This window comes from Camelus bactrianus, chromosome 5 (assembly GCF_048773025.1).
Source record: "Camelus bactrianus isolate YW-2024 breed Bactrian camel chromosome 5, ASM4877302v1, whole genome shotgun sequence".
Taxonomy (NCBI): Eukaryota; Metazoa; Chordata; class Mammalia; order Artiodactyla; family Camelidae; genus Camelus; species Camelus bactrianus.
In genome coordinates this window covers 88287441-88312209 of record NC_133543.1, presented here as the reverse complement: position 1 = coordinate 88312209, position 24769 = coordinate 88287441, and the positions used below count along the sequence as shown (strand labels likewise).

At 34.2% G+C, this 24769-nt stretch overlaps 1 protein-coding gene across 7 annotated transcripts in view; it reads left to right on the top strand.

Moving 5' to 3' along the window:
• USP37 (ubiquitin specific peptidase 37) overlaps positions 1-24769 on the top strand; it is a 77171-nt gene that overhangs the window by 30080 nt on the left and 22322 nt on the right. For all 7 annotated transcript variants that reach the window (XR_012507173.1, XM_010948770.3, XM_045512052.2 and 4 more), the window contains 8 exons: positions 2675-2836; positions 10842-10973; positions 11135-11258; positions 11721-11911; positions 17186-17303; positions 18605-18684; positions 21075-21239; positions 23036-23101. Coding sequence is in view for 6 of the 7 variants with exons in the window: in XM_010948770.3 (XP_010947072.1) it covers positions 2675-2836; positions 10842-10973; positions 11135-11258; positions 11721-11911; positions 17186-17303; positions 18605-18684; positions 21075-21239; positions 23036-23101 (1038 nt within the window). In the remaining variant the exon portion in view is untranslated. The remainder of the gene's footprint in view (positions 1-2674; positions 2837-10841; positions 10974-11134; positions 11259-11720; positions 11912-17185; positions 17304-18604; positions 18685-21074; positions 21240-23035; positions 23102-24769) is intronic.

Genomic DNA, 24769 nt, shown 5'->3' with positions numbered 1-24769 from the left:
AGCTATGAGAAAGAAAAATATCATCTATAAAAGGAAAATAGACTGATCTTTAGTAACAGTAGGACAGAAGACAATGGAGTAATACCATCAAAGAATTCTGTATACAGTTAAATTTTAATTAAAAAATGCAGACAAATAATGTTGTTTTTAGATATATAAAGACAACTTATTCAGCAAGAAGAAAACTGAGCAAAGGAAGGAGTAGAAGAAAGAAAAATCAATGAGCAAAAAAAATTAATAAAATGTTAGACAATAAGAAGAAATACAGGAGTGGAGAAGTGTACAGGGAAATTAAAACATTTTAAGTTCCTTTTTTTGTTTGTTTGAGAGGAGGCCATAGTTAACTTAGACATATTAAAAAGTTAAAGATGACTTTTCAACTTTTGGCCAAGATGGAGTAACAGGGACCAGATTACCCTCCTTCATGAAACAGCTAATAGCCTGGACAAAGTATCTTAAACAGTGAATCTCAAGATGTTGGACATGAGGCAGTGAAGAACGGTGATCCCTGAGAGATGGCAAACAAATAAAATTAGCCTTATGACTGCCTCACCTTGCTTCTTAAAAGTGAGAGTTTCTAGGCTGCCACACAAGGAGGGGGAACCAGGCAGAGCCAGCCCTGTGCTCCTCCTGAGTTGAGGAAGTGGAGCTAGGAGTCTAGGGAAGCCACTGTGGCTAGAATTCACAGAGCAGAGTACCAGAGGGGAAAGCTGCACAGAGAAAGAATTGCAGAGATCTGCAGAGGGTCCCCCTTGAGCTTCATCTGAGTGCTGATCAGCATATGCAGGTAAGGGAACTGGTCAAGGCCAGGAGGAGAACCATCTAGAAGGATCTAAGGAAATAATGCTTGGAGTTCACATAAAGCCAGGCATAGTTCCTTTTTCTATGCAGCAATTTGAATGATAAGAAAGGTCTTGCCTTACTAGTAAGGAAAAACTATCCCTTGATGAATTGCTGCTCTGGTCCAATATAACAAACCTTAAAAGCAAGACCCCAAAAGATCAAACTGTTTCCAGGTAACCTGACTACATCCCAGAACAAAATTTGAGAATGTTTATAGAAATCAAAAATACTTAGCACCCCACAAGATAAAATTCACAATGTCTGGCACCCAAGAAAACATTATTAGACATACAAACAAACAGGGCAGTACATCTCATAAGGAAGAGAAAAATTAATCAGAAATACTGACTCAGAAACATCACAGATGATAGAATTAGTAGACAAGGATATTAAAAGTTATTAACCCAAATCAGTAATGACATTAAATATAAATATATTAAATATTCCAGTTAAAGAGAGAGACTGGATTTTAAAGGAAGAATAAAGATCTATATGCTATTTAAAAGAGAGACAACTAAAATACAAAGATAAAGGTTGGAAGCAAAAGAATGAAAACAGATAAATCTTGCATTGTCCAAACTACAGTGTTTAGGAGTACATAGTAAGGAATAAAACTGATAGAAAGCTAATAATTTTTAGAGTAGAGAAACAGGGTTGTGATTGGGCAGGGGCACTTGTAGGTTTTTGACATTGTTACTTATATGCTTACTTTATAAAAATTTGTTAAGCTCCACACTTGATTTTTACTTAATAAACTTTACTTTTTAGAGTGTTTTAGGTTCACAGCAAAATTGAGCAGAAAATGCAAAGAGTGCCTACTACTCCCATCCTCCCTCACGCACATAGCTTCCCTCACTATTGACATCCTGCACCACGTTTTACACATTTGATTTTTATACACTTTTTTGTGTTCTATTTCACAGTTTTTTTAAAAGTAGAAAACCAAATAGTGGCTAACAGATAGCCTAGCCAGACAATAAGCCATTGGGGATAATTGACTTTTCCTTATAAAAAAGTAAATCATATTTCAGCTTTATAGGATACAAAAAAGTAAACATCCAAGCAGGTTAAAGACCTGAATAAGAGGGAAAACAAATTTTAATCATTTAGTAGAAAATACAGGAAAACATTTCTCTGATCTTACATTACAGGGTGGTTCTTAAACAAGACACAAAACTTGAAACCATGAAGAAAAGATTGTTCATCTTTGGTAATAATCAGGAAAATGCAAACTAAAAGAATGATGAGATCATGTTTCACTCATCAGAGTGATAATAATGTAATGGAGACCATGTGAAGAATGGAAATCCACTGTTGGTGGAAATTTAAATTGGTATAGCCTTTTTGGAAAACAGTTACACTATCCAGAAAAATTTAAAATGAAAATTGAAAAATGCTTCTAACATTTTCACTGCTAAGCATATAAGTTAGACTAAGTTCTTAAGGAGTTTGGGCAAAAATATTTGTTGTGTCATTATTTGTAATAGTGGAAAAAATTCACTGCCTAAATGATTTCAAGACTAGGTAAACTAATGTATGGTAGCCATTAAGTGGATAAAAGTGAATGAAAAGCCATTTTTCTCAAACCATGAACATGGATTATTTTGGTTGGATGTTAAGTAGGGTGCAGTATTATATGTCTCTTCAGCTCTATTAACAGATTTGATAATTTACATTTGTGAAATTTTTCCCCAAATGATCATCATCATTGATATTTCCTCAAATTTAGGTTATTTTTTTTTTTCCTAGGCATTGACTTCTCTGAATCTACTAGGGGAAAAGGTAGTATTCAAAATTGTTTTGCTTTTTCATTATTTACTCTTTTTTATAGGACTAATATTTCAAGCCAAACTCCCTCTGCCAAAAGAAGTTTGGGATTTCTTCCTCAGCCAGCTCCTCTTTCTGTTAAAAAACTGAGGTGTAACCAGGATTACACTGGCTGGAACAAACCAAGAGTGCCCCTTTCCTCTCACCAACAGCAACAACTGCAGGGGTAGGTAAATTCTTTTATTTTGCTTTGTTTTTATAAAATGATTCAACTAAAGTGTGCTTTACCTGGTATTTAAAAAAGGATAAAAGGAGTCATATTAATTATAGTTCTCAAATATTTACTCGCATCCGTAAATACTGTTAAGTATGTTATCTGGTCTCTAATTTTTGAACTTTGAGGAAATATATATATATTATTTTATATATATATATAAATAATATATATATATAAAACATTCATCATAAAGTGGAAAATGCGTATTCTTCAATCCCATATGCTTCATCCATCTCCTGAGATACTTTAGCAGTAAGTATTATTTATATCCTCCCCAGCCCCTTTATGCTTATAGTTTTATTAAACACACAAAAATGAGATTATGGTATAATGACTGAAATAATTATAGCAGTCTTACCTAAAATGTTTATATGCCAGAAACTGAGCTTAAGAGTTTAAATGAAATTTTTTCTTTAAATCCTTTCAACAGTTCTATAAACTAGGTGTATTAAAAATCTGCTTTTATAAAGATGAAGTAACTAAGGCTTAGAGAAGTTAGTTAACTTGCTCAGGGTGTTATAGTCAGTAGTACAGCAATAGTAAATCTAGGCAGTTGGACTCCACTTGTATTTTTTTCTTCAGATTTTATTGAGATATAATTGACTTAATGTACTGTATAAGCTTAAATTGTACAGCATAATGATTTGACTTAAATATATTATGAAATAATTACCACAGTAAGTTTAGTGAATATCCATCATCTGATGTAGATACAAAATAAAAGAAAAAGAAAAAAATATTTGTTCCTTATGATATGAACTCTTAGGATTTACTCTCTTAACAACTTTCATATATAACATAGGGCGGTGTTAATTATTAATTATGTTGTACATTATAGCCCTAGTATTTATTTATCTTATAACTGGAAGTTTGTACCTTTTGACCACACTCATCCAATTTCCCCTCCCCCTACTCTCTGCTTCTGATAACCACAGATCTGATCTCTTTCTTTGAGTTTGTTTTTGAAGTATAATTGACCTACAACATTGTTGGTACTGGTGTACCACATAGTGATTCAGTATTTTTGCACATTGCATATTATTGCCACGTCCACTTGCCTTCTTAATCACTATGCCATGTTACTTGTCTGCTCCCTAATTCTTTCCATCCCACATTAATTATGGGCAGCCTCATATATTAGTACATAACCTTTAGCCATGCTAGTATGCGTTTAGATTTCCCTTTTTTTCAATTACAGTCCAGGCTAGAATCAATATTTATATATATTTTTAATCTTTATTTAAACTTTTCTATGGGATAAATTCCTGAAAGTAGAATTGTTAAGATTAAGGAAGACACTTTGAAATTTTTGATTACTCTTACCAAACTGCTCTCCCCAAACCTCCCAGCTTGCTTGTTTTTAATCTTACTTAAATTACTGGGGTTGGATTGGGTTGGGTTGGGTTGGGTTTTTAACCTCCCTTAATGGAGGCACCAGGAATTGAACCTAGGACCTCATGCATGCCAAGCACACACTCTACTACTGAGCTATATCCCTCACCCCGCTAAATTACTGTTTTTATACTGGCTTTTAGATACCTTTTTACTTGAGTGAGTCATGTCTGCCAATTCGGCTTATCCATAATAGTTTATATGCTTCAGCTTCAGGTTTCAGCAGGAAACAACAGAAAATTTGTAGTGAAAACATATAACTTTCTTCTCTGCTTACCTATTTTTGCTGAGCCTCTTCTTTCCTGTTCTGTCTTCTTAAATGTTTACCTTTCAGTTTAATTCTTAATTTCCTTTGTTTTTCATTCTAATTGTTCTGTCTGAAATTATCTTGCTGCTTCCTTACCAGTCAGCATTCTTATGTTAGTCTATCCTATTTTATAGCCATTTGTCATCCAGCTCTTATTTCTGTCTAACTTAACCTTACTTGTTTCACTTTCTTGGTGCTTCCTGTTGTGTATTTTGTAGTCTACTTTTGTTCTGTGTCATTCATCTCCTTTCGAGTCCTTTGACATCCTTATGAGTTACCCACCCTTGGTGCTCCTGGCTCCCTGTCTACCTCCAGTGTTTCTTTAATTTCTGTATAGTGTCTGTCCCCATCTCTAGAAATGCAGCTTTCCTTTTTTCAGACTTCTTACAGGAATTAGAATGTATTATTTTAAGTGGACCAAGAACTCAGGACTAAGGACTCCTTTAAAAATAAACAAACAAAAATACTGAGTAGGAGACTGCCAGGGCTAGAGGATGATGGAGGCTACCTAATTCAGTGTTCCTCACAGGTCCCTCCAAAAACATAAAATGAATGAGAAGTGAAAAGAAAAGCACATATAAGTTGCATTCTAGGATACAAAGAATACCATCCCCTTTAAACTACTTTCTAAGTAGAGGAGCAAACCAGATTCTAGCAGCATGCCTGTTTCTGACTTCTTTAAGCCTGTGGGTGCTGAGAGTCAGGAACAGGAGGCTTAAGAGATTCCATGAAAAAAGAATATAGGAATATAAGACTAAGATGAAGTACAGAAAAAAAAAATCACTCAGAAAGAGAAATTCAAATACTTAGTAAATACTAAGTATCAAAATACTAAATGTAAGTCTGGATCTTAGTAGTTTGCAGCACTGATCAAGGCAAGGGGCTTGAAAGTAAGTGGTATCTGAAGTAACAGTCTCAAAGAATCATTACTTGTAGGGGAAAGAATCAGCCAAGTCTAGAGACTTGGCTTAGAAGCAAAAGAAAGAAATGAGAGGAAAATTAAGGATTGTGCTGAAATAAAAGGTAACAAGACATGCCAACCCCTCTTCTCTCCTACCATCACCACCCATTAAAGAAACTGCACTTTATTAAGCTAAAAGAAGATGGTGTGCTTAAGAACCCTACCCACAAATTGAGTAGGAATGTTAAAAAGCAGGACACTTCCATAAAAACTAGAAGAAAAGAAAACATGAATCAAAATATTTAGGCTAATAAAAATTCTGCCACCAAAACCAACATGAACTATAAGAAAACTGTTAATATAACACTTAAAACTGAATTAAGTATTTGAAGATATGAAAAGCATTTAAAGACTTGTAAAAAGCACCATGAATCAGGCATTCAAACTAAAAATCAAAATGGATAAGTGAAGAAATGACAGTCGCTTGAACTCAAAAATGCTAGAGAGGAAAAAGACAACATCATATCAAAAATTAAGTCTAAATTAAAGTTCCCAAAGGGGAAATAAATTCAAATGAAAATTTAATAAGGGGCTTTGAAAAAACAACCAAGATAGGAAAATGAGATAAAGAAAGAAGTGTGAATGGTCAGAGAGAGTGGTTGAATTGAAAAACAGGCAAGGAAGATCCCATATTCCATATAACTAGAATCTCTGAAGAAGAAAATCCAAACAATGGAACAGAACTAGTTTTTAAAACCATAACCCAAGAAAACTTTCTGGAAATGAAGTCATTGAATTTTTACATTCAAAGAGCTCTCTAGAGACCTGGAAAATTGAATGAGCAAGACATCTTAGTATAACTGTAAGACTTTATAAAGATAAGGAAAATTCTCAGTGCCTTCAGTCAAAAGATGAAATAGCTTACAAGGGGGAGAGGAATAGATTGACACCAGACTTCTCCAAGTTGTCATTCAAAGCAAGGCACCAAAGAACATTGTTTTCAAGAACTTGATGAAAGAATGAACAAAGATTTTTTGCCAATCCAAGCTGACAAGTATGTGGGCTAGAAAAAAATAAGTTTTGAAGCGGAAGAACTCAGAATACTGTACACATGCGCTCCTTCTGAGGACTCTACAGGGTATGAGCTGTATCAAGCCAAGACGTAGTGGAGACATTGACAAAAGATAGATAGTGAATATTTCATATATTCAGCTGTAGAGCTAAGACTTAAACACTGGTGGGAACACATATATAAGGATGGTATATAGACATTATGTGTTCTGACAAGGAAGTATGATTGCAACTAAAAGAAAATAGAAGGAGAGAGAAAGAGTAGAATAATTTAATTGACTGGGTCATAAGTAATAGGTGTGAGTCAAAGAATACCTTTTAAAATGGATGGACTAGATAGTAAAAAAAAAAAAAAAAAAAAAAAAAAACCACCAAGAAACAAGGATTGTGGGGTGGGTAGAGCTCAGTGGTAGAGTGCATGCTTAGCATGTGTGGAGTACTGGGTTCAATTCCCAGTACCTCCATTAAAAAATAATAAAACATTTAAAAAAGAAAGAAATGAGGGTTAAGGGCACTATTAAAAAAGTATAAATATAGATATAACCACTAAAACAAAAAGCCTTTCTTAAAACCAAAAGAAATATTTCTAAAATATACTAAGTAGATAAGTAAAATTATAACACAGCACGACAGAGTTTGTCCAGATATGTCAGCCACATAAAGAAACATGAATGGGCTAATACATCTAATAAGAGAAAAATATTTTCAGGGGTGAGGGTATAGCTCACTGGTAGAGTGCATGCTTAGCATGTGCAAAAGTAAGTCTCAATAAATTTTTGAAAGTTGAAATCGTGTAAAGTATCTTTTGCAACCACAATCGAATGAAGCTAGAAATCAGTAACAAATGGAAAACTGGAAATATGTGAAAGTTAAACAATACACTCAATCAAATTCTAGGAGATGAACAACATACCGAAGCTAATGGGATGCAGAAAAGGAGTACTAAAAGGGAAATTTCTAGTAATAAATGCCTACATTTTTTAAAAAATGTGTTGATGATGATGTGGAGAAATTAGAATTCTTGTACATTGCTGGTGGGAATGTAAAATGTGCAGCTGCTATGGAAAACAGTATGTCAGTTCTTCAGAGAATTAAGAGTGGAATTACCATATGATCCAGCAAGTCTTGGGTACATATCCGAAAGAATCGAGAGCAGTGACTTAAACAGATATTTGTACATCCATATTTACAGCAGCATTATACACAATAGTCAAAAGGTGGAAGCAGCCTAAGTGTCCACCAATCAATGAGTGGATAAACAAAATGTATTATATACATACAATGGAATACTGTTCAGCCTTAAATAGTAAAGAAATTCAGACAGATGCTGCAGTGTGAATGAACCTCGAAGACATTATGCTAGGTGAAATAAACCAGTCACCAAAGGACAAATAGTATGATGCTGCTTATATGAGTTACCAGCTATAGTCAAATTCATAGAGTCAGAAAGTAAAATGGTGGTAGCCAGGGCAAAGGGAATGGGGAATTATTGTTTAATGTGTACAAAGTTTCAGTTTGGGAAGTTGAAAAAAATTCTGGAGATGGATGATGGTGATAGTTGCACAATAGTATGAATGTACTTAATGTCTTTCCAGCTGTGCACTTAATGGTTATTTGGTAAATTTTATATTAAGTATATTCTGCTATGATTTTTAAAAAATGATCTCAAATCAGTACCCTAACTTTACACCTTAAGGATCTAGAAAAAGAAGAGGGAACTAAACCCAAATCTAGCAGGAGAAAGAGAATAATAAAGATTAGAGCAGAGACAAAGAAAATAGAGAATAGAAAAATGATAGAGAAAATAAACAAAACCAAAAGTTGTTTCTTTGAAAAAGTCCACAAAATTAACAAACCGTTTTGCTAAACTGGCAAGGTAAAAAAGAAAGAAGACTCAAATCACCAAAACAAAAAATGAAAGTGAGTACATTACTACCAACCTGACCAAGATAAAAAGGATTAGAAGAGAATACACCAACAAATTAGATAACTAGATGAAATGGACAAATTCTTAGAAGCAATGGAGAATCGTGCAGCTATGAAAAAGAAAATTTGTAATAAAAGTATGAAGAAGGTATATGAAATTAAAACCAAAGTCAGAGACTGCTTCATACCTACTAGTATGGCTATAATTTAAAAAAAAAACAAAAAACCCTGAAAATAACAAAAGATATATTGGTAAGTAAAAAAACCAAATTGCTAAAGGAGTATATGTAGTATGCTACCTTTTGTGTAAGAAAGAAGGGTAAATAAGAAAAGATACATATATTTGTTTTTATATATACATTAAAATACTTAAAATATTATATAAAGTATAATTATATTTTATAAAATATAGAAATGTATTTTAAGTTATGAAATATGTTTTATATTATATAAAATATGTGGATATTTCTTTTTCCTATTTCATGTTACTTTGTCTTTAGAGTCACTATTTCCTCCTTCAGTGTTTAATCTATTAATCTCATTCTATAAAATTTTCATTTCAAATTTTGTGTTTTTCATCTCATTTTGGGGTTTTTTAATTTTTCCATTTCTTTTCTTAGTATTTTTATGTTTTCCTTTACATCCTTGATCACATGAAGCACATTTATAATGGCTGTTTTAATATCCTTGCCTGCAATTGGGTTTGTTTTGAGACTTCTGTTTTTAAGTTCTTTGGGGTCAAATCTTAAGTTGCCTTTATTCTAATGCTAATTTGATTCCTTTCCTGAAGCAAGGCCCCTCTGTGGTCTATGCTAATGCCCCATGAATTTATCTAGGTCTCTATGACTGATGGGAACTCACAATTTTAGGTCCTGCATAAGCACTGGGAGCTGTTCAGCTAATAGACCCCAGTGATCATTCTTTTCCTTGAAGTTCTTGCCTGGTGTCATGGGGTTTCACCCTAAACTTGCACAGGTTGCTATTCAGCCAAATACTCATGCAGACTCCTGTACAGATTTCTGTAACTCTTCCTTTGCACAGCTCCCTTCTTTTTGGTACTCTGTCCCAGAAACCTTAGCAACTTGAGCCTCTCAAACTCCAGTTTCTTTCAGCTTGACTTAGCAAGGGGCCTATATGGGTACCACGCCCTGGTCTCCACTTCACAAATTGCCTCCAGGCTGAAATCCTTCTCTCAAAGATCGCAGTCCTGCACTGCCTGTTGTCCAGTTGTCCAGTTTTTTGTCATAGGGTATTCCAGACCCTGATACTTTGTCATAGTCTGAAGTGGAAGTTCTTAAGGGTGTTCAGATTTGACGTCACCAATAAGCAGCACAGGGATATCATGTGCTTCTGAATGTGATGCCCTCGGAAGGACACAGTATCACTACGTGGTCTTCAGCCTGAGCTGAATCTTATCATGAGGAAATGGCAAACCCAATATGAGGAACATTCCATTAAAAATAGGGGGTGAGGGCAGCGGGGGTGTGCTTCATTCTTCACAAATGTCAGTGCCGTGAAAGAAAAATCTGAAGAATGATTCCAGATTAAAGAAAACTAATGAGACATGAAAACTAAGAGCATTATGTTATCCTGGACTGAATCTTGTGCTTAAGGAGAAAAAATGTTATAAAGAAACATTGGGTCAATCGATAAAATTGGATTAAAGAAAGTATACTAGGTAGGAGTATTAGTATTAACTTTTATAGTGTTCATAACTGTACTCTGATTATACAAGAGAATGTTCCTTTGAAATACACCCTAAGTATTTAGAGCTAAATGGGTATGGTGCAACTTACTCTCAAATGGTTCAGGAAGAGAAAGAATGAGAGAGGTGTGAAATGATAAATCACATAGTACAAAAGTGTTAACAACTGGTGAATCTAGGGAAAGAATATTAGTCTTGTGCAACTTTTCCGAAAGTTTAAGAATATTTCCAAGTAAAAGTTTTTTAAAAATATGTTCTTTAGGAAAATGTTTGGCAGTACCCATTAAAGCTAAACATACATATATTCTAGATATGTCCCTAGTCCTTCTTAGCATTCGTTTGAAAATGTGTGATTTTCCTTGAGGTAAAACGAAGTTGTAATAATGTTGCAATGCAGTGGTTCTCTAAGTGTGGTCTCCAGACCAGCTGCATCAGCATCAGTTGGGATCCTGTTAGATGTACAAATTTTTGCACCTTCTCTGTCCAGACCTACTGAATCAGAAACTCTGGAGTTGGGGCCCAGCAATATGTATTTTAACAGGCCCTCCAAGTGATTCTGATGCATGCTATAGTGGAGAACCTCTGCTTAAATGAACGTACTTTAGGAACTACTGTTGTCTTCAAAAGTACTATTTCTTTTGTTTTCTTTCAGCTTCTCCAACTTGGGAAATACCTGTTATATGAATGCTATTTTACAGTCTCTATTTTCACTCCAATCATTTGCAAATGACTTGCTCAAGCAAGGTATCCCATGGAAGAAAATTCCACTCAATGCACTTATCAGGTAATTGTTATATACTTACTGAGTCACCTTTTACCATATTGATTATAGAATAATGGAGTTTTAGACTCTTAAACATTTTATGTACCTTTGTTAGCAGTCTTTAAAGTATCATCCATTCAGTGTTTTGTAAAACCTGCTAAACTTGTCTTTTGTTTTACCAGACGCTTTGCACACTTGCTTGTTAAAAAGGATATCTGTAATTCGGAGACTAAAAAAGATTTACTCAAGAAGGTTAAAAATGCCATTTCAGCTACAGCAGAGAGATTCTCTGGTTATATGCAGAATGTGAGTACTAGTTGTTTTTAAACACCTTAGAGATAGGGGAAATTGAAATTACTTTCATGTGTTACCTGATTTTATTTTAAAATGAGATTTGTGTGTGTGTGTTCATCACAGGTTGAAAAACCTGAGGACTTCGGGTAAGGCTCAATATAACTCTTCTGTGTATTTCATCATATTTTAATAATATAGATGTGGTTTGCCAGTGTAGGGCCCTGTGCAATTTTAGCTACAAAGGCCCTACAAAAAAAGATCACCTTTAAAAAAAAGAAGTAAGGAAGTGATTCATTTATTATTCATGCTAATCTAATTATAGTTAAGATTATTTATAAAATATGTACCCTAAAGTCATTATAGTATATTTGACGTTTCCCCACATATGCTTTCATTGCATAAATCACAATGTTAATAAGCTATTATTGTGATAAGAAATGTTTTGATCTGATTGTGGATATTATGCCTTCTTAGGATGCTCATGAATTTTTAAGTCAGTGCTTAGACCAGCTGAAAGAGGATATGGAAAAATTGAATAAAACTTGGAAGACTGAACCTGTTCCTGGAGAAGAAAATTCACCAGATATTTCAGCTACTAGAGTATACACTTGCCCTGTTATTACTAATTTGGAGTTTGAAGTTCAGCACTCCATCATCTGTAAAGCGTAAGTAGTCTCTAAGAAAACTCTTTTCCCCTGTAAGTCTTTATGGCAAGTGACTGAAACTCTTCTAGGTTTTAATTCTTATCTCATCTTTATTCCTGTGTCATGAGGAAATACGAGTACAAATATCTTTTTTCAATGTTTTTATCTTCTATAAAAATATTTGGTAGGGGAGAACTAAGAATGTAAATATTTTGTCATATGCTCTATTGTTGGCTAAACAGTTAATATGATCTACCTTGTGTGTGTGTGTGTCTGTGTGTTTGTTTTTTCTTTTAATCGCTGTGTGGAATATTGAACTTTTTGGGAATACTTGTTTTTCTTTTTCCCTAAAAAGATGCCTTCCTATTAATCAGTTTCTTTTTTTTTTAAACATTTTTTTATTGCATTATAGTCATTTTACAATGTTGTGTCAAATTCCAGTGTAGAGCACAATTTTTCAGTTGTACATGAACTACATGTTTTCATTGTCACATGTTTTTTTCGCTGTGAGCTACCACAAGATCTTGTGTACACTTCCCTGTGCTATACAGTATAATCTTGTTTATCTATATTACATTTTGAAATCCCAGTCTGTCCCTTCCCACCCCCTGCCCCCTTGGCAGCCACGTTTGTATTCTATGTCTATGAGTCTGTTTCTGTTTTGTATTTATGTTTTTTTTTTTTTAGATTCCACATATGAGCAGTCTCACACAGTATTTTTCTTTCTCTTTCTGGCTTAACTTCACTTAGAATGACATTCTCCAGGAACATCCATGTTGCTGCAGATGGCGTTATGTTGTCGGTTTTTATGGCTGAATAGTGTTCCATTGTATAAATACACCACATCTTCTTTATCCAGTCATCTGTTGATGGACATTCAGGCTGTTTCCATGTCTTGGCTATTGTAAATAGTGCTGCTATGAACGTTGGGGTGCAGGTGTCTTTTTGAAGTAGGGTTCCATCTGAATATATGCCCAGGAACAGGATTACTGGGTCATATACTCAGTTTCTTATTTTGTTGAACCAAATTGTTTTTGTTAAAAATGGGGTTTTTTTTCCAAAAAATATTAAAATTTGAATTATTTTTAACTTTTGTAATGCTTTTTAACCATTTTCATATTAATTATTGAGACTTACCTTCTATATTTAATTAATTTCCATGCTCATTATCAGGGCTTCTATCCCAGGCACTTCACATTAAAAGATTCCATTTTGATTAATCTTGCAGTTATAGATAGTACATCTCTGAAAACATTTTTTCAGAGAGAGTGGAATTCTTCAGAGTACCCATATAAATGAGAATTATTTCTGTGGTTTTCATACATGACTTAATACAGAATTACTGAGTCACACACAATCTTTCTTTCCCCCTCAACATATTATATATACTGTCCGATCATATCCTGTTACTCTGACACTTTGGAGAAACCTGATTTTGTTGATAATTTTTTCTTCCTGAAAATCTGTCATACTCTTTATTTTTGAAATTCACAATTTCACTAATTTGCATCTAGGTATTGACACTTTTTTGGTTAATTTTGCCTTTAACATGATGGGTGGGGCTTTTTCATTTGAAGATTTGGGATTTTCTTTAGCTCAAGAAAACTATCCTCTAAACACTGCTTCTCTTCCATTTGTTCTGGAGTTTTCTTTAGAAAAACTCAACACCCATTTATTGGCTCTTCATTCTCTGTCTTCCATATTTATTTTTCTTAGGCTGCTCAAAATGATAGTGCTCACCGAGGTCTCTTTCAGCTATAACATTCCAGTATTTTTGACTAGAATTTTGAACATTCACATGAACACTATAAAGGTAGTACTTTTGCATTATTATTCTGTGACAGTTTTCATCTTCGTGATTTCTTCAGTCTTTTTTATTTTCCCCTATTGGATAAATTATTTTTTAAAGAAAAGGTCTGGGTCTTCCAGATACATTTCATCTCCTTGTAGAGAGCCTATTAGCAGTTAATAATATGATAGACAGCCATCTTTCCCTTTCTTCTAATACACTTTCCAAACAAAATTTGTTAAGTCAGAGAAGCAAAGTTTGACTGTTATTGTATCATTTAATTGTAGGGGGTGCCAAACAAATTTTTTTAATAGGTAACTTTCTGTTGCCTCTGATAGGAAGAGCCATAGGCAGCACAGAAAGAAAGAAGGCCACATCAAAGTAGTTGCTGCCACACTGGGCCAACAGCATCTATCAGACACGTCAGTTATGTAACACCGAGGTGTTGGATGTGCAGTTGAGGTGTATGTACCAGTGCAGAAAGTGACATGGCTCACAGTATGTAGGCATGAGGCTGAACACTAGGTGGCTAGCCTGAATAGTGGCCCAAGGGTTAGCAAATCCTGGAAGCAACAGAGTTCTGTGGGGCCCCAGCAGTGGTCCAACTACTTCCTCGAAAAGCCTCACCTTTCTTGCTTTATTAGTCATTTTCTTTAAGACAAGTCTTTAAACATGAAATAGTTTCTGGCTGAAGGAAGATTCCATACATCTTATTCCCAAATTGTAATTTTCCATGTGTAGCCTCTGTCCCATCTGGCTGTAGGTTTAGTTTGACCAGTTTGTCAAATATACTTAATTTTTTTCAAACTATTACAGTCTAGATTGACTGGTTTTCGATTATTGTAAGGCAATTCAATATATTAATAATGTATTCTTAAATAGGAAAAATTTGTATGAATTCTCCATTTAAAGAACTTAAAATATGTAAAACTGAGTACTTAATACTCTTCCATAAAATCTCCTTCTGTAGTCTTCCTTTTCTCAATAATGATAGTTGCATACATAGCGTTTATCGGTCTAAAAACTGCTTATTGGTGTATTGCTTAACTCTTCTCTTTCTTTTGCATCCCTACGTCTCATATGTCAGTAAATCCTTTGAGCTTTTCTTTCACAATACAACCAGAATCTGACCTCTATTTATCACCTCCACTGCCATCACTCTGGTCCAAACCACTATTATCTCTTGCCTGGATTGTTGGAACACCTTCTAAACTGATCACTGTGTTTCTGCCCTTGCCTCTCTGTAGTCTCTTTTAAATACATTAGCCAAAGAGATCCATTTAAAATAAACGTTAGTTTTTGTCAGCCCTCTGTTCATAACCCTTAAAATAAAAGCTGAAATCCTTGCTATGATCTACAAAACCCCATTTGATCTGCCTTTCAGCAGCCCCTCTCTCCCCGTTAACTCACTGACTTCATCTCCTTCCACTCTTTCCTCTTGCTCATTCTGTTTGTTGTTTTTCAGAAATGCCAGGATCTTGGTACCTCAGGATCTCAGGGCCTTTTCACTTACTGTTTCTTCTGTCTCAAATTCTCTTTCCCCATATTCTCACATAGCTAGTGCCCTCCCTTCTCCGTATTTTATGTAAAGGATACTTTCTCAGTGAGACATTTTCTCACTACCCTCTCTAAAATTCTGGCCATCTACTTTTGCTTTCCTCTTTTCTACTTTGTTTTTCTTCTTTAGCACTTATCTAACACACTATATATATATATATATATATATATATATATATATATTTATTTTAATTGTCTCTTTTCTCTAGTATAATGAAAGCTTCATGAAGGGAGATATTTTTGTCTTGGTTTGTTCTCTGCCACAACCCTGGTACGTAGAACAGTTTCGGCATATAGGAGGCATATTCAGTGATGCATAATAGATTGCCCCAAACTTACCAGCTTAAAACAACATCCACTTAACTCAGTTCTGTAGGTCAGAAGTGTAGATAGAGTATGACTAAGTTCTTTGCTCAGGGTATCAAAAAGCTGAAGTCAAGATATTGGCTGGCGTACAGGGTCCCCTTCTCAGCTCATAAAGGTTGTGAGCAGAATTTAGTTCTTTTCAGTTATAGAACTGAAGTCCCCATTTTTTGTTAGCTGTTGGCTGGGGCAACTCATTTCCTAAAGGCTGCTTGTAGTTTTTTTGCTATGTGGCCTCCATAGGTAGTTCACAGCAGTGCTGTTTGCTTTCTCCCAGGCCAGCAGGACATCACTCTGACTTCTAATCCCTGACTTTCTCTGTCTGAGACCTCTAGACTTAGATTTAGAGAGTTCGTGTGATTAGGCTTAACCCACCCAGGCAGTCTCCTTTTGATCAAACAGTTAATATTAATAACATTCATTATATCTGCAGAATCCCTTTTGCCATGTGGTAACATCATCATGGGAGTGATAGCTCATCACAGTTCTCCAACACTCACAGAGGATGGAGTTAGACAAGGAAGGGCAAGGGTCATCTTAGAATTCTGCCTGTAAAAGAGGCATTCAATAAATGTTTATTGAATGAAGAACAAATATATTCTTATAGTCCCCAGTCTTCAGCTGTGGCAACAGAGAACTGGGATAGGAAAATGAATATTACTAAAAATGCTGATATGCACACAAAATGAAAAACAGTCAACTAAAGCTATGTAAAAGAAATCAGTTTGCCTCCAGGTTAATTGAATATTGTGTTTTGATCTCTGAGCCCAATTTTTGAAATTCAATAAAATGTATCCAATGACCAAACAATTTGGCTGCCTATCAGAAGTGCCTGTACAGTGTTCAAGAATACACAGAATTTTCAACTTAACACATTATTCAAAACCTGGAAACAGTCCAAATGTCCATCAGTAGCTATATGAATAAATTGTAGCATGCTCATTCAGCTTAATGCTAGACAACAGTGAAAATGGGCTACAGCCATTTGCAGCAAGTGTGGTTGAATCTCACACTGATGTTGAACAAAAGAAGCTAGTTAAAAGAAAACATTCTACATAGTTCCCTTTATGTAATGTTCAGAAACAGGTAAAGTTCAACTGTTGTATTGGAAGTCAGGATAATAGTTAACCTTTTGGGAGAAAGAAAGGGATAGTGATTGGGAAGAGGTATGTCAGGGAGCTTCTGGGGAGTTCATGATGTTCTGTTTCTTGATTTGAGTGATGATTTCATGTGTGTTAACTGATAATTCATGAAGTTATACAACTTTAACTGATTCACTTTTCTATATGTATGTTACACTTTAGTGTTTTAAAGTGGGGGGTTTGGAAAATATAAAAATTTTCAAGTTAGCATTTTAAGAAGGTACTTAAACACTTTCAATTAAAGTTTTACCTGTATTGGTTTATTAAGGGTTAGAGTAAGCATGAGAAAAGTCTTAAATGTTGTATGTTTCTCATGCCTAGTCATGGTCTTCCAGTACCTGATAAGTTCTCTGGGGAAAGTGTTTCTGAAGTTTATTTGTATTTATTTTGTACTGCACAGTTAGGCTTCTAAACTCTTATATTTGTCATCTTTTATTCTTACAGATGTGGAGAGACTATTCCCAAAAGAGAACAGTTTAATGACCTCTCCATTGACCTGCCTCGAAGGAAAAAGCCACTCCCTCCTCGTTCAATTCAGGATTCCCTTGATCTTTTCTTTAGGGTAAATAGTATCTTTTGATATTTTCACATAACTAAATTTTATATATCATAGATAATTGTACTTGCAGTTGATTTCTGTAAGGCAGAGTTTCAACAACAAATATTTATAAATAGCATTTATTTTTAAAAACTTGTTAAATCTAGTTATTAACCAATTGTAGAAGAAAATTAGCTTCTCATAGATTACACATCTAACTCAACAGCAAGTGTTTTAGACAACCTTGAAGCAGTTATTTGTAAACAAATATTAATTTGAAGCATATAAAGTGATATATGCTAAAATTTGGTAATGTGAAGCAAAATTGGAGACATTATATAAGTTAGTATACTAAGATCTGAGGACTGAAAAAATACTCTTTGCTTCTCCTTAGGTTATATGTACGCTGTTACAAACAAAAAGGGAGGGGAGACATGTTTATTCAAAGCTATAGAGATATAAATAAATATTGGCATATGTAATACACCATTACAGATACTCAGAAAGTTTCTGGGGCATAATTGAACCTGTTGTATAGCAGTCCTTATAACTAATGGAAACTTGCCAAGATCACTCATTGTCTATATAGTAGTAGTTCTTGTTTTGTTGTAACAAATGGGCAGGATTGTCTTCCTAAGATTGAAAAAAAAAAAGTCTGTTCTTTAAATGATGAACATTCAGCTCCACCCAAAGATAAATATTCTGCTTTTCTTTTTGTTTTAATCATTCCTTACTATTCCTGTTATTATCATAGAATTTGAAGCTTTTCCTATGTATCTTTTACCCCCATTTTTTAAGGATTTCTTGTTTCAGTTTTCTCTAGGTAATGATATCCACCCCAAACTTTGGTCCTTTTAGAGCAGTTGTTCTTAGTGGGCTGTCACCAGAAGATTGAGTTCCATTATAAGAAAGGGGTAGAGTTACACCTAACAGACCAGGAACTCCGCCTAACCTGAAGGTGATCTTATCTCTGCTATGGCCAAATGTTAAAGTCTGGATATACTCTTGGCAGTGGTTCTTGTGTATCCATGGGGAAAAGGTTGAGAATCTGCTACTATAGTTTAGTTACTATCATAAATTGAGATGTTTCCTTGATAAAAAAGGAAATTAGGAATTCTGAAACAGGGCATGGTATTTTAAGATTAACTCTATTTTGAGGATTAGGTCTTAATTTAGTAAGACTTGTGATTCTAGACACAACATTTAAGCTGTCGGAGTTGCCATTCCACTGAACTACTATGACTGGAGAAGATTATTAGCATTTAAATGGGGCAGTGCTAATTCAACTTCATGCTTCTTTATTTTTCCCTCTTGGCTTTTTACAGGCAGAAGAACTTGAGTATTCCTGTGAGAAGTGTGGCGGGAAGTGTGCTCTTGTTAGACACAAATTTAACAGGCTACCAAGGTAAAATTAATTGGTTCTTCAGTTCTTCTTCTTTCAAGTACTTAGAAATATTACTGAATAAGTGAGGCTTATCAGATGGATTATAAAGAAGGTCAGCAAAGCTGAGCTATGAAGAGGGTAGAGAATGGAAAGTTAGAATGCTCTTATATAAGAAAGGAAGAGGATTTGGAATATTAAAGAAGAGAAGGAACTTGAGAGGCCAAAGAAGGTGGCAAGGAGATGATGAGGCTGGTGAGACTTTGAAATAATGTTGGGAACTAACTACTAAGTTTTTAATTCAATAATGTGTAATTCTCAGTTATAATTTGTTGTGCTGTAGTCTGCCTCTCTTATCCCAAACCTTTAGTAAAAATATCTGCTACAGGCACATACACATGTGTGCTTGAAAATAAAGTAGAGTAATTTTTTGCAGTTTGTGTATTTCTCTTTTCAGAGGATTTTGTTAAATTTGTAAGTTTCCTATAGTCGTAAGAATTCTGAATTAGAAATGAAGTTAATTTATATTGGATTCTGTATAAATAAACATAAAACCAAACTAAGTAGAAAAATTATGATGTGATTATAGAATAACTTTTAGTTCTTTCCAAGAATAGGTCTCAACTACAAACAAGGTTATTATTAACATTAAGTATTTATATGGCACTTTGCCTGCAGAGTGCTTTACTTTCTTTCAGTAGCTTCAGTTTTCTATGAGTAAGTGTGGAGTGGAGTTTCTGGAACCTAGCCCCTGGAGACTAGTTCTTTTCCATTCTGTAGTCTGTGCCTTTCCAGAAAATGACTTTCTTTTAAAGAAATGACTTTATAAATCATAGAAGTATAATCATGTTGACCATAGTCTATATTTTTTACTTAAAAGACTTGTTCTTTCATATTTGTGAGTATTTTAAGGCAAGAGTGTAGGGGGAATAAATCTTGAGGAAAAGGATTGATTGTTATCAGCTGTCACTAAGGAAACCAGGGTACAATTAAAAGTACCTGTTTGACCTGGAAAGCTAAATATCCATTCTCTTTCCCATAGTCTAGCTGTTTGGTCTTTAAAGTGGAAAAAAAAAATGCTGAGGGCAGTTTTTCTCCTTGATTTTTTTTTTCCCCTGGTAGGTCACATGTCATAAAGCTTAGTTTATTCCAAACTTACATGAAATAGAAGAAGCCTTTGTATCATAAATCCTAATTACTGGACTTGCTCTGTTTTTGTTCATTTCGGTATTAAACAATCTACTTCTATTCTTGAAGAGCCTGATATCTATCAGATTTGTTCATTTTTAGTTTATCTCATCTTTACAGATCAGTGATTTTGACTATTTCATATTACCTTTTATTTTGGTAATATGATTTTGGTAGGATTTTTTTGTGCAAGTTTTGTGGGATCATTTGAAAATTTAGTCAAAATATTTGACATTTGACATTTATTTTGGTCTCTTCACATTAATTGTATCCTTGTGTTCTCTCAAGTTGTAAATTTGAAGGCTATGAATTCTAGCATATTTTTTTAAAGAGAAATATAATCAATAACTTCAGTTTACAGATTTTTGAGTTTGTGGCTTCTGTGATAAAGGTATATACGGTAAGAAAGGAAACAGCTTTTCCATAAATCAGACATTGTTTTTGCCTAGAATTGAGGTCTCTTCCCGAAAGAGTTCTGAAATTCAATTTTTAGAGTGTAACTAATTGTGGGCTGTGAAAAATATTAGGCCCATCAGACAGAGATTGTGTTCTATATTAGAGGTGAAAAGGTTGCTTACAATAACTAAAAAGAAGTGTTTCTACAAAGCTAAAAGGCTTTTCAGGCCCACAAACCAGATTGTGCATGTACATTTTGTAGAACTTTTTTCTAAGTGGAGAAAATTTTTTTTAGTTCTCACTTACCTTTCTCTAGAGAAAGTGCTACCGAAATAAGAATAGTTCTTGTCAAAAATCATCCTGAAAAAAATTAATATTCACTGTCAAATGTAAGGACTGTTTAATAATTTGATTAAATTACCATTTGTGGTTAAATGGCATCCAGTTTTTTTGTAAACTATATAATGTTGAAATAAATAATTCAAGAATGTGACTCAATGTCAATACCAATATTTTAAAATTTAGTTTTCTTGTCTGATATGTTTTGTCTGATTTTTTTTTCTAGGAACAATATAAGTATTTTACCCAAACTTCCTTAATCCATGCAGTGCCTGTGTTTTATTTTTATCCATATTCTTATTACCTTGCTAGCACAGTGCCTACTGAAAGGCAGGTATTTAGTAAATGTTCTTTGAAGGATCTTTAGTTTGGCATAATGTATTGAGTCAAAAGCTGTCTATTATGGTTAGTTATGGTGATGTCTTTTCACCTGTAAGAGAGCTACCTCTATTTTGTATGAACTAGTGATGTCATCTTCTCTTGTTTTTTAGGATCCTCATTCTTCATTTGAAACGATACAGCTTCAATGTTGCTCTCTCACTTAACAACAAGATTGGGCAGCAAGTCATCATTCCAAGATACCTGACCCTGTCATCTCATTGCACTGAAAATACAAAACCACCCTTCAACCTTGGTTGGAGTGCACAGATGGCAATGTAAGTCTTTGAGAATTTCCTTACTTTCTGTTTTGAAGTAGAAAAGCTATTAGTATCTGATCAAAAGAATGAAAAGGCTTAGAAACAATAATCAGTACATATATGTAAACTAAAAAAAATGGGCAGTATACTGTATATATGTATTTACATGCAATATAATGTGTATGTGCAGTTGAACTGTAATAATTCTACCTAATAAAACTGAAAAAGGAAAAAAAATTAAAAAAAAAAAAAAAAAAGAATGAACTAGGTAACATGACTCCAGGTAGAATCAGACCAGTAAAGAGATTTTAATTTTGCTTTATTTTGGGATTTTGTGCTAAATTACTGCCTGATTTAAGTAATTGAATAAAATGCTTAAAAATTTTCAACATATGTTAGTTGCCTTTCATAATGTTACCTTTTTAGGAAGTGCTTCTTACTCTTTTAGATCAGTGGAAGACAGTTTGATACATTTGGGAAACATAAACCAAATTTGCATGATCTTAAGAGTCACCTGAGCACTAAAAATACTGATTCCTCTATTTTTATTCCTTAGAAGTTCTGTTTTAGCAAATCTGATATATGGCTTGGGAATCAATATTTTTAACAAATGCCTTTGCTGACTCTTTGGGGTATACAAACTTGAGAAACAGTATACTAAATATTATGCTGGGGCCCCCAAAATAGATTGTGTCTTCATAAATGTACCAGTGAAATAGTGAAATGAAGAACTACAGTGGCTCCCAGGAATTCTTCCATGAGAAAAGAAGTAACCTTTACTTTTGATTTTGCTTCATGAATGCTGGGAAAACCTTAAGACTTCTGAATGTTGCTCATTCTTCTGCATACTTGCATAACTTTGAGCCATGTATTATAGTTATTTTTTATACTTGAATACTAGTTTGGTAGAATCATAAAGTTCTAGAACTTCAGAGGTGGAAGGGATTTCAGAGATTTTGTCTAAATTCTTAATTTTATAGAGGAGATCTGAGGAGGTTTTAAGTGATTTTCTTAAGCTCATACAGTTAGTAACTGGAAGAGCCAGGTCTCTTGGCTAAAGTGGAATAATAGATATTTCAGAAAGTAAATGAATATTTGCTAACATGAATTGATGGAGTTTTGTAAAATTATTTCCCCTTGGATTAATAATTGAAAATATATTCTATATTGTATAAGTTTATACTAAAGGCCTCAATGGGTCAATAACAGCGTGTTCCCAGGTTTTCTCTTACAGCCTTTCTTTAGAATAGATGTTTTTGCTTGATGCAAACTGCCCTCTGCTGGTAGAGCTAGTACTCTTTCTGCAGTAGTACTATATCAAACCATCGGCCAAGGCTCTTTATGATCACAGACCTGAAACCAGGCTGTCTGACTCCACAGTTTAATAGCTTTAAGACTTTGGACAAATTCCTTGACCTGTCTGTAGGGAAAATAAAAGGGTGGTTGTAAACGTTAAATGAGATAATACACATGAGTCCTTACTACAGTGCCTAACATCTAGTAAGTCCTCAATAAATGAGAGCTATTGTTATTTTATTGCTTAAAAGTAAAGAACTGAGACGAGAATTTTCTTAAGTAGTTCTTTTCATATGCATTGTATTTGACTTCATTTCAGTGTTGTTTATTTAGATCATTAGATAGGGGAGAGCCTAGAGAAAGTACTTTGTTTTCTCTTTTGCTAGTAAAAGTATTACAGTTGTTTGCTTTTCAAGAGAATATATAAGGGACTGTAATACAAAATAATTCATTTTATAAGTTAAACATTCTTTTAGTAATGTAATTTTTACATTATATATTTTCTAATTTTCTGATAGTTCTAGACCATTGAAAGCCTCTCAGATGGTGAATTCCTGCATCACCAGCCCTTCTACACCTTCAAAGTGAGTTATATTTCTTGTGTACCCAAAATCTGTTTTTAAGGATTTGTCTCACCCCGATTTCCAGGATTATCCCCTCCCCTTTTCTTAATTGTTTGTCTTTTTTTGCATGATAACTGCTCTGCATTACTATACTTCAGAATTTTCCTGAATCTGCTTTAAACTAATCTAGGGTGTAACAAGTTTTTAACAATGGAGCAAGTTCGGGTGATCCTCTCAAAATTTTGCTTCAAAACTTCTTAAATCATCTGTTAATGTGTAGTATTTTCATCCTACAACTCTAGAAATTGATGACAAGGAATTTTAAGGTTTGAAGGATTAAAATAACTCCTAGTGATATAAAGCACCATTTTTCAAATATACACATGGAGATCCCAAAATGTCTTTTCACCTGTTGTTAGCCAGTGTGGGACTTCTTATCTTAGAAATTGAACTGGATCTATTCTGAAAGGGGACAGGAAAACAGGTACACACTGGAATGTAGCTGTTCTCCGAATGTTTTATGTTTTTTGCTTAAGACCAAAAGTTTGTCGAAGAAGGAAGCAAATACTTTTTCTTAATATACCTCCTCTATGATTTGAGTAGAACCCACAATTCAATTCCTGATTAGACATTACTAAATGACTTGGTTGTCATTCGTCTTTGAAATTAGTTTTTCTAAAAATTTGATGTCCCAAAGTACTTTTAGAAAAGAGACACTTTTGTTGTTTAAGGGCTTTTGGGGGGCTTATATAACCACAAAATGACATTTGGGAACTGCTATTTTCTCTTCCTCCTGTTAATTATTTTTCAGTGCAATTAAAACCAGATGACTAACTGACTAGAAATCTGAAATGGTACCGATATGAATACTCTTGCCCGTTCTCAAGATACAAATGAGCAATACCACTTGGCTGCTTAGAAAGTGAGCAAGTGATGCATTTACAGGATGAATATTTTTCCTTACTACAGGCAAGCTGCCTTCTGTGAATATAGTAACTATTAATGGAATGCACTCTTTATGTACCAAATCACTATAGTTTCAAGAAAGAGATGGTTTCATTGGGCATCATTATACTTGGCATGGTCATCTGTTCTCCAGGGTCTACTGGTATGAGAATTTGAGAGTTCTTCAGTAAAGGATGCTTAGGCCCTAGAAGACCTGTCATGCCGATCAAACTTAAAAGAGGCTGAGTTATGAACCAGAATACCATTGGTTCTTCTGTAATGTCCTTTATTGCATTTGACCCTGGTATTAGTAGCCAGGTGTCACCCTCCTTCAGCAAAGTATTTACATAGATAAATAAATCAGTATGTTCAGTTTTGCTTGGTGAGCATGAAATCAGAAGTGAAGAATTAAGATGGCTAATTGGCTACTTCTAAGTTGTACTAAAAACCCTTTTGGACCTATAATGGGAGGTTATTCAATTGTTCATGCTGAAGTGCAGTGATATCCTGGCTGCTCTCAGCCAAAGACTATGGTTGAGCCTATCGCTGACCACTTGCCTCTTTTCTTTGATCTACATTGCTATGCAATCCTCCTGGTTTCCATTGTGGCCTCTTATTTCTTGGTGCCATCATTCTATACGTTTGTTTACAGTTTTTCACATTTAGATTAATTGCATTTTTTCCAATTTCCATTTTACATTTTTTTTTTTTAGTACAACATGAATTTATGTTGATCTTCATCAA